The sequence below is a fragment of the Lissotriton vulgaris genome, chromosome 12 (assembly GCF_964263255.1).
Source record: "Lissotriton vulgaris chromosome 12, aLisVul1.2, whole genome shotgun sequence".
Lineage (NCBI taxonomy): Eukaryota > Metazoa > Chordata > Amphibia > Caudata > Salamandridae > Lissotriton > Lissotriton vulgaris.
The window spans coordinates 453,047,126-453,064,486 of NC_141700.1; the positions used below are offsets into that span (position 1 = coordinate 453,047,126).

The window sequence follows — 17,361 nt, forward strand, 5'->3', positions numbered from 1 at the left end:
CACGCACATTGCATATAGGGGTTGTTAGACCTGTCTGCCCTTTGGGTTGTCCCTCCTATTTATTATTTATTTTTGTCCCCTTTCTGCCCCTCATATCCCTTAATTTGTTTATGTCCACTGGATTCTTGTGGTGTTGACCTGGAGGATAGATGCTCTTTTGCCCTCATAGTTTTTTACCTAAGGCCTAGGTGCCTTTTCTGACTAAAATTCATCCAGACCTACAAAATGGTGGATAACAACTGCCATAACTGCCACACCTGAGGCTTGACCCATAAGGGAAGAATAGGAGCCCTCTAGAACCTTCTGGTCCCTTCTGGACCTCCTAGGGTCAGCCTATATAAGGCCTGCACCAGGGCGGCCATTTTGTAGAGAGTTGCTGAGAGGCCAGCTAGGAGTTTGGACCACAGGTCAAGGAGGACAGTGCGCTGAAGGCGGGTTGATGGTCCTTTGGGGCTGCTATCCCCTTCTGTTGATACTTCCCTGTGTGTGGATCTGACCCTGTCTAGGTCCTCAATGCCTGAAGGCTACCCGGGACCCTCAGAAAATAGGAGCTGCAAGGCGCCCCGATTCCCACCTTTCTCCCCATCCCCAGCAGTGTTTAAAGAGCGGCGGGGGCTGCAGGTGACTACCTCATCGTTGCTGAGTGCACGTCCCAGCTGCTGGCTCGCCAACTGCCCAGCGGGGAGGTGAGGGGGCTTGAGGAAATCCCCGAGTGGTGGTGTCATCTGTTCCGCTGCTGCGCGGAAGGAAGAGAGCAGTGTTTGCCCTTCGCGCAGGCTCAGTGGCAGCGCGGCCGAGGGGAGTGTCCTAGCTGAGGGAGCGGCCTGTAGTGATCTGCTGGTGGTGAGTGGCGGCGTCCCTCTCCCGCGTAGGGCCGGAAGCGCAGCTTCTCACAAACACCCTCGCGAGTGAGCAGTTCGAGGGAAGACGCTACCGGAGGCGCGGCGGTGTCTCTGCACGGCGCAGGTCCCAGTGGTGAGTCAGCCAGTGAGAGGAGCAGCCGGGGAGCCGACGGGGATCTTCCGCCTCCCAGAAATCCGTCGCTCCGGGGCCCTTTTGACTGAAGAAGGCAACGCAGGGTGGGGATTGAATTCCCCAACCGGCTACGGTCCCAGCCCCCCCCCCCCCTCCCCCCCTGACTTCATCAACCAAGTGCGAAGTAAGTAGGAAGAGGGAGGCTGGGCTGGCTTAGGAAGCCTTCGATCTCTCGAGGAAGTGGGTCCAGTCGAACACGAGGTGGATAAGGAGGAGAGAGAGAGCCTTTGGAAGGAAACTGACAGTACTGTGAACTAAAACAGGCGGGAAGGGAGGTTTATGTGCTCAGGTGCTAGTCAATCCAGACGCGGGCTAATCTAAGGGAGAAGCCACGGAGGATAACCTGAGGGAAGTGCAATCTACATTCTTTTAGATAGAGGCAAGGGATCTTGGGAAACAGTGCCTTTTCCCTTTATGAGTAGGTATACCTAAGGAGCTTCCCCCTTGAATTGAGAAAGCTTCTCAAGTAAATCAGAGCTTAATCACAGAAGGGTCTTGAGCTGTGAACTGAACTTCAGTTATAAATTGAGTGTGAGGAGAGAGTTGGGGAATTCATATTGCCTTGATATTTGCCTCACCACGTTGACAACTGTTGAATTTCCCTTCAAGTCATCTATGTCAAAATGAGCCTAGAATTATTAATCTGCTATATAAAAACGTATTTAGTTGATAAAGAAACTTTCACTCGTGGAAACCAAAGGTTACCTGACTTTACGTAGTGAACAGCTGGTGCTCACCGAGAATCTTTGTATTGAATTATTTTGCTTGTAAATCGAGTAGTAATGATTTTTCTTCTGTAAACACTGTCTAGTGCTGATTTCTTCTATGCAGAGCTAAATTTATGTACTGTGGTTAAAGAGCGCTAAGTACCCACGGAGACTTAAAGAGAACTTTTATAAAACAGCTCATATTTTTCTAACCTTGGTGTAGTGTCCTTATTTTTGAGTGGGTGGATGTTTGGTTACTGATGAGTGTGACGCAAACTTAGCACATGTTCCTTGGAGTTAGGCCTTCCCTCTTAGTGCCAAGCTACCTTATGTGACTTGGGATCCCCTAGGTCCAACATAATTGGTGTCTAGCGGTGGGATACGAACTGTGTTTGCGTATACTCTGAAGTAACAAAGCATACCCCACAGGCCTACACCTGGAGTTTTCTCCTGGCGGACTTCCCAATTTCTACTTTTGCTTTTTCTAAATTAATTCCTGGAGGTGGGTGGAGGTAGCTTCAAATTGCCCCTTGTGAATCTATTCTTTTTGTGTGCTTGTCCCTAAATTGCTCTTTAGCAAAATGGAATTTGCTCTGGAAGAACTGGAAACTTATTCTGCAGCCCAGCTTAGGGACTTTTGTCAAAAGATGGGAGTGTTTTTTAAGCGTGGTGCCAAGAAGGGGGAACTCCAGACCAGTTTAAGGGCTTGGGTGGCAGCACATGGAGAAGGGAAAGAGGAGGAAGAGGGGACGGACCGGGACACAGTCATAGCTGTAGAGGGATTGTTCCATCCCGAGATGGGAAACCTACTCCCAGGACCGATGACCTACTCAAGGAGGGCCAGTAGTGTCTCCGGAGGAAGCTTGACCGAAGCTGAGTTAACAGACAGGAGGGAGAAGAGGCAGCTGAAGTGGGAGTTAGCCAGGTTAGAACAGGAGAGGGAGGAACAGAGGATGGTTCATGAGTTAAAACTGAAAGAGCTAGAACTCCAGGCCCTACAGTTAGGACCCTCCAACTCTCCGAATGGTGGCAGCGAAACCAAAGAACCAACCAGGGAATCCAGACCCTACCTACCTAAAGACATAGTTGCCAGCTATAGCCAAGGGGATGACATAGCCAAGTGGCTGGCTGCCTATGAGGTCTCTTTAAGAGCCCATGGGATCCAGGAGAAACACTGGGGGGGGGGGGGGGGGTGGGTTATACAAGTACATGCCTCCTACTGGTCAGGACACCTTGTTAGCCCTGGAACAGGAGGAGCAGACCCACTACCCCACCATGAAGGTAGCGTTAATCAAAAAGTTTGGGCTAACCCCGGAGAAGTATCGCCAAAAGTTCAGGGGGAGCCACAAGTTAAGCACCCAAAACTGGGTGCATTTCCTGGACTATGCGAGGAAGGCATTGGAGGGCTGGGTACAGGGCAGCGAGGTGAAGGACTATGAGGGGTTATATGACCTTTTTCATAAAGAGCATCTACTTGAGAAATGTTTTCCCGAGCTGCGCCAACACCTGGTGGACAGAAAGCTGACCAACCCCCGGAAGCTTGCAGAGGAGGCGGACATCTGGGCAAGTACCCGGGTGTCCTCAAAGGGGACTGGAGGGGATTCCCAAAGGGCCGGACAGGGCGGCCCTCAGAAGAAGGAGGGGGGAGATAAAAAGCGGGAGTTCTCTAAAGGTCCCCAAAACAGTTTCCAGGGAAAGGGAACTGGTTTCACCCCTAAGGCTAACCCGCCCAGAAACCCTCATCCTGGCCAAAGCCAGCAGCCAAGGGTTGTCCACTGCTTTGAGTGTGGTGGTGTTGGACATTATAAGGGAGATGTCAAATGCCCAAAGAGACCACCCCCTCCCACCGGAGGAAAAGCCCCGGGAGTAGCTAGTGTAGCGCTCGGGGAGGAGTTGCCCTTAGATAAGGAGGGTGAGGGGGCGGGTGTCACCTTAGTGTCCCTGGGAGATCGGGAGATGGTTCCTAAGATCCAGGTGCCCCCAAATACTTCCAAGTATGGGCAATGGATCACCATCAATGGCCAGAGAGGGGAGGCTCTGAGAGATAAAGGAGCCAGTATGACTATGGTGAGGAGTCAACTGGTGTCTCCCGAGCAGGTGATTCCCAATGTACTCCACCCTGCCGCGATGGCTGACGGCAGAATGGGCCACTACCCTGTGGCCGAGGTTTCCCTTGAGTGGGAAGGGGTTGCAGGTTCACTTCGAGTTGCCGTAAGCCCTGCCGTGCCAGTCGATTGTCTGCTGGGGAATGACATGGAGCACAATGCTTGGAGAGAGGTGGAATACCGGACTCAATCAGAGATGCTGGGTACACCTGACTGGGCCTGTGTAAGCACAAGGTCTGTGACTGCCCGGAGGGGAACTTTGCCCGGGTTGGAGCCTGGAACAATGGCCCAGCCCGCTGCCAAAAAGGGACAGACCCGAAGACAGGAGAAGCCTGCTTCGGCTTCCACGCCCCATGTGACAGATCGGCCACCTATGGTGGTGAGCCAGGAGTCCGTTGAGGGGGAAGTAGTCTCCTTGGAGGACCTGCCCATCCCTGCTGAGTGGCATGTGGAGGGAGGACCTACCAGGGAGAGTTCTGTAAGGGCCAGAAGGAGTGCCCTACCCTTGAGGGACTGAGGCGACAGGCCGAAGCCCAGGCAGCAGGGAACGTTGCAGGGCACTACCACATTTACTGGGAGGACGGACTCCTCTACAGTGAACCCAAGGTACCCTTACCCGGTTCATCTAGGGCCTAGGTAGTCCCTCAACGATACCGAGCCTTTCTGCTGGAATTGGCTCATGAAATACCTTTGGCAGGACACTTAGGTCAGGACAAGACCTTTGCTCGGCTTGTCCCCCACTTTTACTGGCCTCAGATGAAAGTGGCGTCCGACACCTACTGTCGGACATGTGTATCCTGTCAAGCCAGTGGGAAAACAGGGGTGAAGCTGAAAGCTCCCCTGAAACCACTACCTGTCGTTAGCACCCCCTTTGAAAGGGTGGGTATCGACATTGTGGGGCCATTGGATCCACCAACAACGGCTGGTCACAGGTTTATCCTGGTTCTGGTGGATCACGCCACGCTGTACCCAGAGGCAATTCCTCTGAGGACTGTCACTGCACCAGTAGTGGCTAGGGCCCTGATGGGGATCTTCACCCATGTGGGTTTCCCCAAGGAAGTTGTGTCTGACAGGGGGACCAACTTCATGTCAGCGTATATGCGGGCAATGTGGAAGGAGTGTGGAGTGACCTACCGGTTCACCACTCCCTATCACCCCCAGTCAAATGGACTGGTAGAAAGGTTCAACAAGACCTTGAAGGGCATGATCAGAAGTCTGCCTGAAAGCCTGCGGAGGAAATGGGACGTCCTCCTACCCTGTTTGCTATTTTCCTACAGGGAAGTGCCACAGAAGGGAGTGGGCTTCAGCCCCTTTGAGCTTCTGTATGGGCACCCTGTACGCGGTCCTCTCAGCCTGGTGAAGGATGGATGGGAAAAGTCTCCCAGGAAGCCTCCCCAGGATGTGGTGAGCTACATGCTGGCCTTCAGGAGCCAAATGGCGAAGTTGTGGAAGCAAGCTTCTGACAACTTGGAGGCCAGCCAAGCAGTAATGAAGGAGTGGTATGACCACAACGCTCACCCGGTGGAGTTGGAGCCTGGCCAGAAAGTGTGGGTGATGGAGCCTGGAGAGCTAAGTCCCCTCCAGGATCGCTGGACAGGCCCCTTTGAGGTGTTAGAAAAGAAGGGAAGGCCACATACCTGGTGGACCTTAGGACCCCTCGACAGCCCCTACGGGTGCTACATGCTAATCGCCTCAAACCCCACCATGAGAGGCCCGAGGTCATCTTAATGATGGTGACTGATGGAGGAGAGGAAGCAGAAAGCGAACCTCTCCCAGACTTGTTTTCGTCTCAGGAAAAGGATGGGTCAGTGGAGGGAGTGATTCTCTCCCCAACCCTAACTCCTGAACAGCGGGAGGACTGCCGCCAAATATTGGAGCAGTACTCTACGTTGTTCTCCCTTGTCCCGGGAAGGACCCACCTGTGTACCCATGATGTGGACAAAGGAGACAGCCCACCAGTGAAGTCAAAGACCTACCGGCTGTCAGACAAGGTGAAGGCCAGCATCCACAGTGAGGTTACCAAGATGCTGGAGCTGGGAGTTATTAAACCTTCAAGTAGCCCCTGGTCCAGTCCGGTGGTTCTAGTGCCAAAAGCAGCTCCACCAGGCACCACTCCAGAACTGAGGTTCTGTGTGGATTACCGGGGACTGAACTCAGTTACCAAAACTGATGCTCATCCGATCCCCAGGGCGGATGAATTGATTGACCGGCTGGGAGCTGCCCAATACTTGAGTACCTTTGACCTCACTTCAGGGTACTGGCAGATCTCCCTTACAGATGGAGCAAAAGAAAGGTCAGCTTTCTCCACACCTGAGGGACACTTCCAGTTCTGCGTGATGCCCTTTGGGCTCAAGAACGCCCCTGCCACTTTTCAGCGGCTGGTGAACCAGGTCCTCTCCGGAATGGAGAGTTTATACGCTGCTTACCTGGATGACATTGCCGTCTTCAGCAGCAGTTGGGAGGACCATTTGCATCACTTGCAAGCAGTTCACCAGGCCCTGAAACAAACTGGCTTGACAATCAAGGCCAGCAAATGTCAGATTGGGCACGGGTCAGTTTTGTACTTAGGTCACTGGGTGGGTAGGGGAACAGTGCAGCCCCTCCAGGCAAAGATTGAGGCAATCATGGCCTGGGAACCCCCCAAGACCCAGACTGAGGTCCGAGCTTTCCTGGGCCTCACAGGTTACTACCGTCACTTTGTGAAGGGGTACGGCACTATTGCAGCGCCCCTCACAGAGCTCACTTCCAAGAAACAACCTTCACGGGTAGTCTGGACAGAGGCTTGTCAGCAAGCCTTTGTGAAATTGAAACAGGCAATGTGTGCAGCACCGGTCCTGAGGGCCCCAGACTTCTCCAAGGAGTTCATTGTCCAGACAGACGCATCAGAACATGGCATTGGGGCAGTGTTATCAAAGAGGGTCTGGATCAGCCTGTAGTTTTCCTATCCAGGAGACTGCTTCCCCGGGAGCAGAAGTGGAGTGCAATTGAGCGGGAAGCTTTTGCGGTGGTGTGGGCTCTGAAGAAGTTGCGGCCATACTTGTTTGGCTCGCACTTCCTGGTTCAGACTGACCATCGACCCCTTCGTTGGCTGATGCAAATGAAGTGGGAAAATCCCAAGCTGTTCACAATGTCCATTTCCCTACAGGGAATGGACTTCCGGGTGGAACATCGGCCTGGAGTGGACCACGCCAATGCAGACGGTCTCTCTAGGTATTTCCGCCTTAGTGATGAGGACTCCCAAGGGGTTGGGTAGCTCTCCCCACTTTCAGCTGGGGGGGACGCGTGTTAGACCTGTCTGCCCTTTGGGTTTTCCCTCCTATTTATTATTTATTTTTGTCCCCTTTCTGCCCCTCATATCCCTTAATATTTTTTATGTCCACTGGATTCTTGTGGTGTTGACCTGGGGGATAGATGCTCTTTTGCCCTCATAGTTTTTTACCTAAGGCCTAGGTGCCTTTTCTGACTAAAATTCATCCAGACCTACAAAATGGTGGATAACAACTGCCATAACTGCCACACCTGAGGCTTGGCCCATAAGGGAAGAATAGGAGCCCTCTAGAACCTTCTGGTCCCTTCTGGACCTCCTAGGGTCAGCCTATATCAGGCCAGCACCAGGGCGGCCATTTGTAGAGAGTTGCTGAGAGGCCAGCTAGGAGTTTAGACCACAGGTCAAGGAGGACAGTGCGCTGAAGGCGGGTTGATGGTCCTTTGGGGCTGCTATCCCCTTCTGTTGATACTTCCCCGCGTGTGGATCTGACCCTGTCTAGGTCCTCAATGCCTGAAGGCTGCCCCGGGACCCTCAGAAAATAGGAGCTGCAAGGCGCCCCGATTCCCACCTTTCTCCCCATCCTCAGCGGTGTTTAAAGAGCGGCGGGGGCTGCAGGTGACTACCTCATCGTTGCTGAGTGCACGTCCCAGCTGCCGGCTCGCCAACTGCCCAGCGGGGAGGTGAGGGGGCTTGAGGAAGTCCCAGAGTGGTGGTGTCATCGGTTCCGCTGCTGCGCGGAAAGAAGAGAGCAGTGTTTGCCCTTTGCGCAGGCTCAGTGGCAGCGCGGCCGAGGGGAGTGTCCTAGCTGAGGGAGCGGCCTGTAGTGATCTGCTGGTGGTGAGTGGCGGCGTCCCTCTCCCGCGCAAGGCCGGAAGCGCAGCTTCTCACAGAAACACCCTCGCGAGTGAGCAGTTCGAGGGAAGACGCTACCGGAGGAGCGGCGATGTCTCTGCACGGCGCAGGTCCCAGTGGTGAGTCAGCCAGTGAGAGGAGCAGCCGGGGAGCCGACAGGGATCTTCCGCCTCCCGGAAATCCATCGCTCCGGGGCCCTTTTGACTGTAGAAGGCAACGCAGGGTGGGGACTGAATTCCCCAACCGGCTACGGTCCCAGGCCCCCCCACCCCCTGACTTCATCAACCAAGTGCTAAGTAAGTAGGAAGAGGGAGGCTGGGCTGGCTTAGGAAGCCTTCGATCTCTCGAGGAAGTGGGTCCAGTCGAACACGAGGTGGATAAGGAGGAGAGAGAGAGCCTTTGGAAGGAAACTGACAGTACTGTGAACTAAAACAGGCGGGAGGGGAGGTTTATGTGCTCAGGTGCTAGTCAATCCAGACGGGGGCTAATCTAAGGGAGAAGCCACGGAGGATAACCTGAGGGAAGTGCAATCTACATTCTTTTAGATAGAGGCAAGGGATCTTGGGAAACAGTGCCTTTTCCCTTTATGAGTAGGTATACCTAAGGAGCTTCCCCCTTGAATTGAGAAAGCTTCTCAAGTAAATCAGAGCTTAATCACAGAAGGGTCTTGAGCTGTGAACTGAACTTCAGTTATAAATTGAGTGTGAGGAGAGAGTTGGGGAATTCATATTGCCTTGATATTTGCCTCACCACGTTGACAACTGTTGAATTTCCCTTCAAGTCACCTATGTCAAAATGAGCCTAGAATTATTAATCTGCTATATAAAAACGTATTGAGTTGATAAAGAAACTTTCACTCGTGGAAACCAAAGGTTACCTGAATTTACGTAGTGAACAGCTGGTGCTCACCGAGAATCTTTGTATTGAATTCTTTTGCTTGTAAATCGAGTAGTAATGATTTTTCTTCTGTAAACACTGTCTAGTGCTGATTTCTTCTATGCAGAGCTAAATTTATGTACTGTGGTTAAAGAGTGCTAAGTACCCACGGAGACTTAAAGAGAACTTTTATAAAACAGCTCATATTTTTCTAACCTTGGTGTAGTGTCCTTATTTTTGAGTGGGTGGATGTTTGGTTACTGATGAGTGTGACGCAAACTTACCACATGTTCCTTGGAGTTAGGCCTTCCCTCTTAGTGCCAAGCTACCTTATGTGACTTGGGATCCCCTAGGTCCAACAGGGGTTACACATGACGCATAGCCTGGTGTTTGGTAGGGATGCACAGAAAATAAATGAAATAGCTCACATGCAGCGATGTCAAAGGACAGGCGGTGTCTGCGTTCATTTCACAGGTGTTTTGCTGTGAATAGAACGCTGCTATCAAGAAGCCGAGTCCCCATGGTGTGACACTAGTCGGTGCTGAGTGGAAGACGTGGCGGCTGGTGAGGCAGGGCTGGCACTGCTCTGACGAATGGTGGACCATGCTTACATCCTTCGGGGACTGTCCAGCTGCAAGCGTCATACAACCCTTGAAGGGAAACACCAATTACATCGAGATCAGGAAAGTCAGTGGAGCGCTGTGAAAATAATTCCTGACGACTGAGGATAGTCTTTGAGCTGCTGATTGCCACATTTTTGGCTCGGTACAGTTTAGGAACTTGTGTTTTCCACTACCTGATACCTGACACATGGCGGGGGATGGATGCATGGATGGCGGATGGATGATGGCAGACCGTATGGTGGAATGGATGCATAAAAGTGTACATAGGTGCATGGCGGCGGATGGTGATTGATGATGAATGGATGATGGATGATGGATGAATGGATGAATGATGGTGGATGGATGCATGGATGGGTGGGGGTGGGTGGGTGGATGGATAAATGGATGCATAAAAGTGTGCATGGGTGCATGGCGGCGGATGGATGCATGTGTGACTGATGGGTATTCTTCAATCATCTAAAAAACGGATCATCATTGGTGAGGTGCAACTCGAGTTTAAAGACACAGTAAGCTTGACAAGCATCTGATTATAACCAGCACTATGTGACCTATGTCTGGGCAGGCCCACTCCACTATCTACCAACTCACTTAAACAGCACAAACGTGATGGATGGAAATGCCTCAATCACTTTGAACTACAGCCCGCATTTCATAGTATATTTGTCTAAAATGAATGGGAGTGAAAGCTACTTTAGATGCGAGTCCTGCGGCACAGCAGTCGTAAAGATGTTCATTCCGAACTTCACGTTTTACCATGTAATTATAGGATAAAGTTCTGGCAGGGTTGAAGGAGTCATTGTACCTTGTAGCACAAAAGGACACCCACTAAATGTGGTTTTACTAATTGTGTATACAATTTATACTGTAGCAGCAGAAACGAAGGCAGCATGAAATCCTCATAAAATAACTAGCCCCCCCGCCCCCGCGAGTGTCTCTGGTGGCTGGAGTTTGCTCCCAGCCTTTGCTTGCATGACTTTCCTGCATTTGCCCTGGAGACTGTGGCACCTATATCATCTGCGTCCGCGATTGTGAACCATGACTACCTTCTGCCCTCTGTCAATGAAACCATATTGAGTAAAAAGACTGGACAATACAGGGCACCAAGTGACCTCTTCGAGGCTAGAAGGATTTCAGACATAGTAGGGGCGGAGCGTCAGGGAAAGGTGGAAATAGAAGAACTGGTGACTGCACATTTACGAAAGGGGAAAATGTGTTCCATGATGAACACTTTTATAGCAACTCTGAAGATATCCAGGAGGCGCACTGGGCTCAGTAAATGTTGCCTGTTACATTAGGACAGAACAAGCATTAATAAAGAGCCGACACAAAATATCCCACCTGCTCAACTGGGATGTCGCCTGTGTTTGTAACATAGATGCTGGGATGCGATGCTTGCAATCAGGGGAACAACACGTCGCCAATGAATTGTTCTGTCCCAAAATCTTGCACCAGATTTCTAGTGCTGGACAAGAATACTAACCGCACACCAGACATACTTCTGAATCTGATCAAATATTGGTAACGTGTCATCGCTACCCCCACCGCCTACAAACAGATACTCGAATTGCCACCTCTGTGCGTCCAAATCGACTCACATGCATGTCTAAAGACACAAATACACTTCACTGCCAGACACAAAGCCACCCACTCACAATTCACCTTCAATGTGCTGAGTTCACCCAGACCCCCAATCATACACACGTGCACACGCACAGATGCACGCACATTGCATATAGGGGTTACACATGACGCATAGCCTGGTAGGGATGCACAGAAAATAAATGAAATAGCTCACATGCAGCGATGTCAAAGGACAGGCGCTGTGTCTGTGTTCATTTCACAGGTGTTTTGCTGTGAATAGAACGCTGCTATCAAGCAGTGCTTAGCAAATTGGAACTTTATATAACAAGCATAAGGAAATGCCATGGTTGAAACCAGGCCAGGCAGGAACCCATCCCTGCACATTTTTCTCTTTCACAAAATTCACACGCATTGGATATAGGGCACAAACATCGCGTTGTCATGTCGCGCGATGTAAAGTCGGCGATGTGACACGCAATCCAATTAAAAGGCCGCATTAGCGGCGCAACAACGTGCGATGTTAAAAATGCCGGTTTCATCGCCGTTGCGATGTAACCCCTTCTATGCTCATGACGGAGCCGCTCCGTCATGAGCCTCGGTTGAGCTGTGCTCATGACGGAGCGGTTCCGTCATGGCCCGCTCGGCGCACCTGCGCGGCGCGAATTCCGCGCCTGCGCTGGACGTTCCATTGAGCGGGCGGGGCCATGACGGAACCGCTCCGTCATGAGCACAGCTCAACGGCGGCTCGTGACAGAGCGGTTCCGTCACGGGCATGCGAGCGCCGCTCTGCCCCCCCCGCCCCCTTAGCGCTGCGGCGGAATTCACGCCGCAGCGAAGGGGTTAAAAGCCGCGATGTAATAGCGCGCGAAAACTATGTCAACGATATCGCATCATACAACCCAAATTCTGCCTCTTCTGTTTGCTCATCTAAATTACTCCAACTTCTCGAGGTCCTGAGTTTTGGTTCGGGCTGGGTTGCTGAAAAATAAAATGGTAATAAATAAACGTCATTACCATTTTATTTTTCAGCTCTGGGGCTTGTGGGGCGATGCTCCTCCGCTCAAAGGGAGGAGCCGCCCCTGGTTAATGAAGCCTAAAATATATTGTTTGCTATTGTATAGAATTGCCATCAACTGTCTCCACGGTGCAGTAGCATCTGGATTTACTGGATCCAACCTCTGTTATAACAACACATCTAGCCATCTCACTTAAAGCGTTGAAATGCAAGCCTTGATTTCACACAAGGCAGCTAGCTGCTTTAGAGAATTCTGTTTACCTGAAACCACGTCCAGGGAGATTTTAATTATAATTATAATCTTAAACCATATTACTGAATTGCCTTGTACGGACGTGTTTTCAGGTTTCGCTTTTTTCAGAATATTCTCTTCAAATTCCTTGGTATTTCTCAGGTCTTCTCCTCCCGTATGCCAGCATTGTCAAGCATGCCACAGAGGATTCATCCGACATTTCTAGCATTTCTTGAACATATGACATCTTTTACAAGCCACAAAAAAACTCTTTGAATAGGGCCCGTCATGCTCTCTACAAAGCACCAGTAATAGATCGTTGCTGTTCATTTCTTAATCTGTGTCTGTCATTAGGCAGCTGCTCATTATTGCCGGCTCCAGGAGCCCTGCTCTGTTGGGGTTATGTATCATTTTGTAGAAGGAGAAGCGAGCCGGTGAGAGCGCTTTCATTCAAGCATTTCTAAATATGCTGCACCCTCACTTGATGTGAACTTGTTTCAATTTGTTTTATTCGTTTTTGATGCCTAAACATGACAAATTCCTGTTACAGTCAAAGTAGCCTAATGGGCAGAGAAGAAGTGTCCCTTCAGAAGTCATTTTAAATCCACCTAAGTAATCTTATATGACCCGCTGTATTACGATATGGAGGCTTTTGCTTCGGTAACCTGACCTTGTTAGTTATTTTTCTTCTTTGTTTATTATCTTTATATGTAGTGTTTCAATCACAGATTTTTCGAATTGGCCAAACTCTGGTGGTAAATGTAATGTTGCACATTGATTTTTCCTGTAGCTCAGCGAGGCTGTAGCATCTGAGATTCGCACGTCAAAAGCCAACAGTCGACGCAATGGAAATAAGATATTTGGAGATTTAGTTAAACCATTTTTCTTGCACATTTCAGAATGCAAGTTATGCTGGAAGCCTGATGTATTCGAACCAAGACATACGAGTCAAGAACTCATCAGTTTCCTTGAGAAAAGAGTGAGTAAAGTGAACCCTGTGGATACTCCATGTTTGTTCCCTCTGAAGACTCTCACTTATCTATTTGTGTGCCTCACCTCAGTTTTGATTGTCTGCTGCTTTGACTGAGTGTTTAATGTTTGAGATGAGTTTGTGAGCAGCCATTTCCAATTGATGTTGCATGCAGAACGTTGCATAGGTTTAGGAGGCCTTGTGTCATCAACAATGCTATAGGTTGTGGTTTTGGATTGAAAACATCACTAATATGTCTCAACAAAAAGAGAATGAAATACAAGTTTACCAGATTTTGTTTTCTTTCCATAATTGGCTCTCTTCCAAAGACAGTAGTTTCACTTTCGGGATATGGCCGTGCCCATTCTGTTTTTCAGCCTTCGGTTGCCACAATTATATTATTTGTCTGTATTTTTGATGAACTAGAACAGACAAAGAAACACCATGGTACTGGAAGGGTTGAGATTTTGATCAATACCTTATCACTATCGATCTAAAACCCCGGTCTGGCCGACTGAATCTTTATTGCCTGTCATTGAGGATAGAAAGTGCATCTCTTACCAAGTTAGTTCTCCCAGTAAAGGACTCTGCTTCAAAGGATCACAAACAACTTCTAGCTTTCAAAGATTTATTATAAGTTGCAGGTACAAGCATCTCAAAATGAGATTCACCAGATACACGGGCCCAACTACGTACACGTGTTCTCTGAAAGCCCTCAGACGAACAACGGAAACTATCAATACCAGTTCTAAAAACAATAGTGCTATTAGCATAGACACATATTGAAATCTATCACTCATTTACAGGCGGAAGGAAAATACAGGTTAGGCTTTCCCTACCCTGCTCTAGATGGTATCCCTACTTAACCAGGTCTCAACTTATCAAAGGTGTCAGCAGTGAATGACTCCCAAAGGAAGCCACCCACTCTCGAACTCTTGGTGAAAACCTATAGTTCTCCAATCATGGCCCCTCTCTGCCTACCCATCCGCTCTCTAAAGGGTCCTCAGGCGTCTGCTCTAACTCCACCCAGGGGTGCTGTCCCTAATACAAAAATCCAACAACATTTAGGACGCCCCTTGTGAGACGCCCCTCACGTGGTGTAGCTTCTGGCTTTTTCCATGATGAGGCCTTGTGGTTAGAATCGACCTTGCTTCTCAGACTCTTCTCCGGCCCGCTGATACCCCTTAAACATTCCGGAACCCTCCTCCATGTCTGGTCCATTTCTTGAACAAGCTTCTATTCATTATTTTAATAATTGAATACCCCCTTTTCTCTTCCAGACAGACATCTGCAGCCTAATCCCAATTCTCATGGTCTTCCAACCGCATTGCAACATTCCCCAACCCAGACTAATACGTATAAATCAACATTAAAGCTTTCCAACTCTACAACATTTTATAGCATTCAACTTCTTCTTTAATTATTAGCATGTTAGTACTCATATTCTACTGATTTCGGTAAACACATCTATAAATCAAAAACCTACTCATTAATACTAAACATTAGTGCAATCCATATTGTGAATTTTAATCACCTTCCCCCTCCCGCCTTGCTCTGGCCCTGAGGCCTACCACATTTCAACGTTTCCGTATGCCATCTTACATTTTAGCAGCTACACAACATGGATTCAGGAATAATCACGCTTAATAAAATCGTATTACTTCACACATTTCTGTATTAGTTCCACTTCTATTTAAACTTCTATATTAACTACACATTTCAGAATATAACTATGGATACTATCAGCACTCATGGCATTTCTCTTCATGATTTGTGCTTACTACGTGTAAGTGTGATGTATCTCTACATTTTGGTCAGTTTGCGCTCTCTCAGTTCCCCCCTTTGATGACCTCTCGGGGTCATCATTAATATTCAAACTGCAGTGATTGCTAGCATAACTCGTTTCTGTGTTTCCAAAGCCCTCAGACTCCGGTACTGACTATCTTGTATGGCAGCCAATCTCTGCAGCTGTTTTCTCCGAGCCCTCTCTGACCTTCTTGATCTGTACCATTTGAATACCCTCACCAATCCCCACAACACGATCCCACAGATCAATATTATGATGATAGGTTTTAGTATTTTCCACACAAAGCTTTTGCCTAAGGTGGTGAGCCAACCTCCAGCGTCACTTATCCCTTGGCCCACCTTTTCCCAGACATTTTCTCTGCTCAGGTCTTCGATCTCCTTGTGAATATCAGTTATGTTCCTAATAACCTTTTCAAGGGGCTTCGAATTGTCTGGAATGTAAGTACAACATTCTTGGACCTTCAAAGCCTTACAGACTCCGCCCTCTTTTGCTAATAGGACATCTAAGGCAAGACGGTTCTGAAGAACCATAGCCCTTATCGATTGCATCTCTCCTTCTACCAGCATTAAGGACTGAGCAGTGCTGGCAGACAACCTGTCTACGACTGTTGCTAGTCGTCTAATTTTAACATCATTAAGAATTAATCCCAGAAGAGGGAACACAGCTCCAAAGACATCTCCAACCATTTCTACACCTCCTACATCTCTCCTTCCCCTTGATGCTGTCTTACCCTCGATGATCTCTAAGTCTTGGGCATGGTATATTTTAGGGAAGATAATTGCCAAGTAACATGAGCCATACCAATTATCAGGTAGCTTCACGTAAGCATTTCTTCCACACACGAAATATACATTTGGAATCACTTGCATTCCCTTCAGAAAGTCCTTGGTGTAGTACTCTAAATTGAAAGCATGTTCACAGCTAACTTCTCCCACGTATACATTTTCATAATACGTTTTGGCTCTATGAAGACATAACTTTCCTCTCTGCGTTCTATCTAAAGCTATTGGACCACTACTACCCTTTCTCTTGTGTGCCTTTTCTTCATCGGTCCAATCTGTTTTCCATTGTCCTGATTTTTTCAAAATCTTTTGTCTCCTATTCCGATCATCCACCTGCCCTATGAACTTTTTCTCGACTTCTGACACCTTGCATGTCAGGTTATTTCTGCGGGCATGTGAAGTATCTAAAGTAATCCAAGGAATGAAAAACTTTGCCAACCTGTCTTCACTCTTCCAGTAGTCCCATTTATTCATTTGTTTATAATTTGGGACTTCTGGTAACACTGCATCATAATTGGAGAAATAGTATTCAAAACTATCTCTCCCATAAAATATACTAAGCAACAAGCTACATGTAATGCCATATGTCAGCGGGAGGTGATGATATCGAATGCCTTCATCTACAGACGCCGGCAACTGCATGCAGACGTAACAGTCCTTGACCTCCATGGCATCCACGTATTCATATAATAATTTTGCATAAGCATTTGACCTAAAGTCACCTTGGGACTCATCCACGTGTAACCTGCGGGCTTCTGCAGCTAATAACGCTTTCTCTTGTGTGTTTTCCCCTTTCTCACCAACAACGGTGGGTGTAAGCGCCTCTACAGATTTCACATCAGTTACCTTTGCCTCTTCCTCACGTCCCTTCACATAGGAAACTGTTACTACTAAAGCTATTAATATTATCACTCCTACTATTAGTGTACCTATTATACATTTCGCTCTGCGGTTCTGGGTACCAGCCTCCATTTCGTCAGATAGTGTGGCTCTCTCGTAACTCAGCACAAAGTTCCTTTCTTTTTTCGTTCCTTTACAGTCTCTTTACTCCTTTTGTCTTGAGAACCACGCAACTGGAAGCTGACAACCTTTTCCGCAAAAGTTCCTTTTAGTTCAATATAGACAACCCTAGCCCTTCTCCATCAACTCAGGGAAAGTCCCTAAGATTCTCTGCTTCCTAGGCGCTAGGTAATCTTCTTTTCTTCACGCTTATTTACAAAGTCCTTTAAGCATCCACTATCAGGCGCTCGCCTGCAGCTTCGACAGCAAAATTCAATATTTCCAGACGAAGATTGTGCTCTTCTGCGGCTGATATCTTTGTACCAAAATCAGGGAATTGCAATTCTGTGAGAAACATGTCCTTTATCTTGCTGAGGCGGGGAGGACGGGGGAGCATGAATGTCAGTGACCCTTCTTGTTCGACTCCGGGTACTAACAGTCGTATCTCCACTGTTACGATGGGCTCAGAACTGGACACCACCACCGCTCGGATCCTCCCTGTCACTGGT

At 48.7% G+C, this 17,361-nt stretch overlaps 1 protein-coding gene across 1 annotated transcript in view; it reads left to right on the forward strand.

Annotated features, from left to right (window-relative positions):
- The window catches only part of LOC147676766 (palmitoyltransferase ZDHHC1-like), a 452,133-nt gene that overhangs the window by 158,416 nt on the left and 276,356 nt on the right, over positions 1–17,361 (forward strand). The window contains exon 4 of the mRNA XM_086945205.1: positions 13,194–13,273. Coding sequence (XP_086801331.1) covers positions 13,194–13,273 — 80 coding nt within the window. The remainder of the gene's footprint in view (positions 1–13,193; positions 13,274–17,361) is intronic.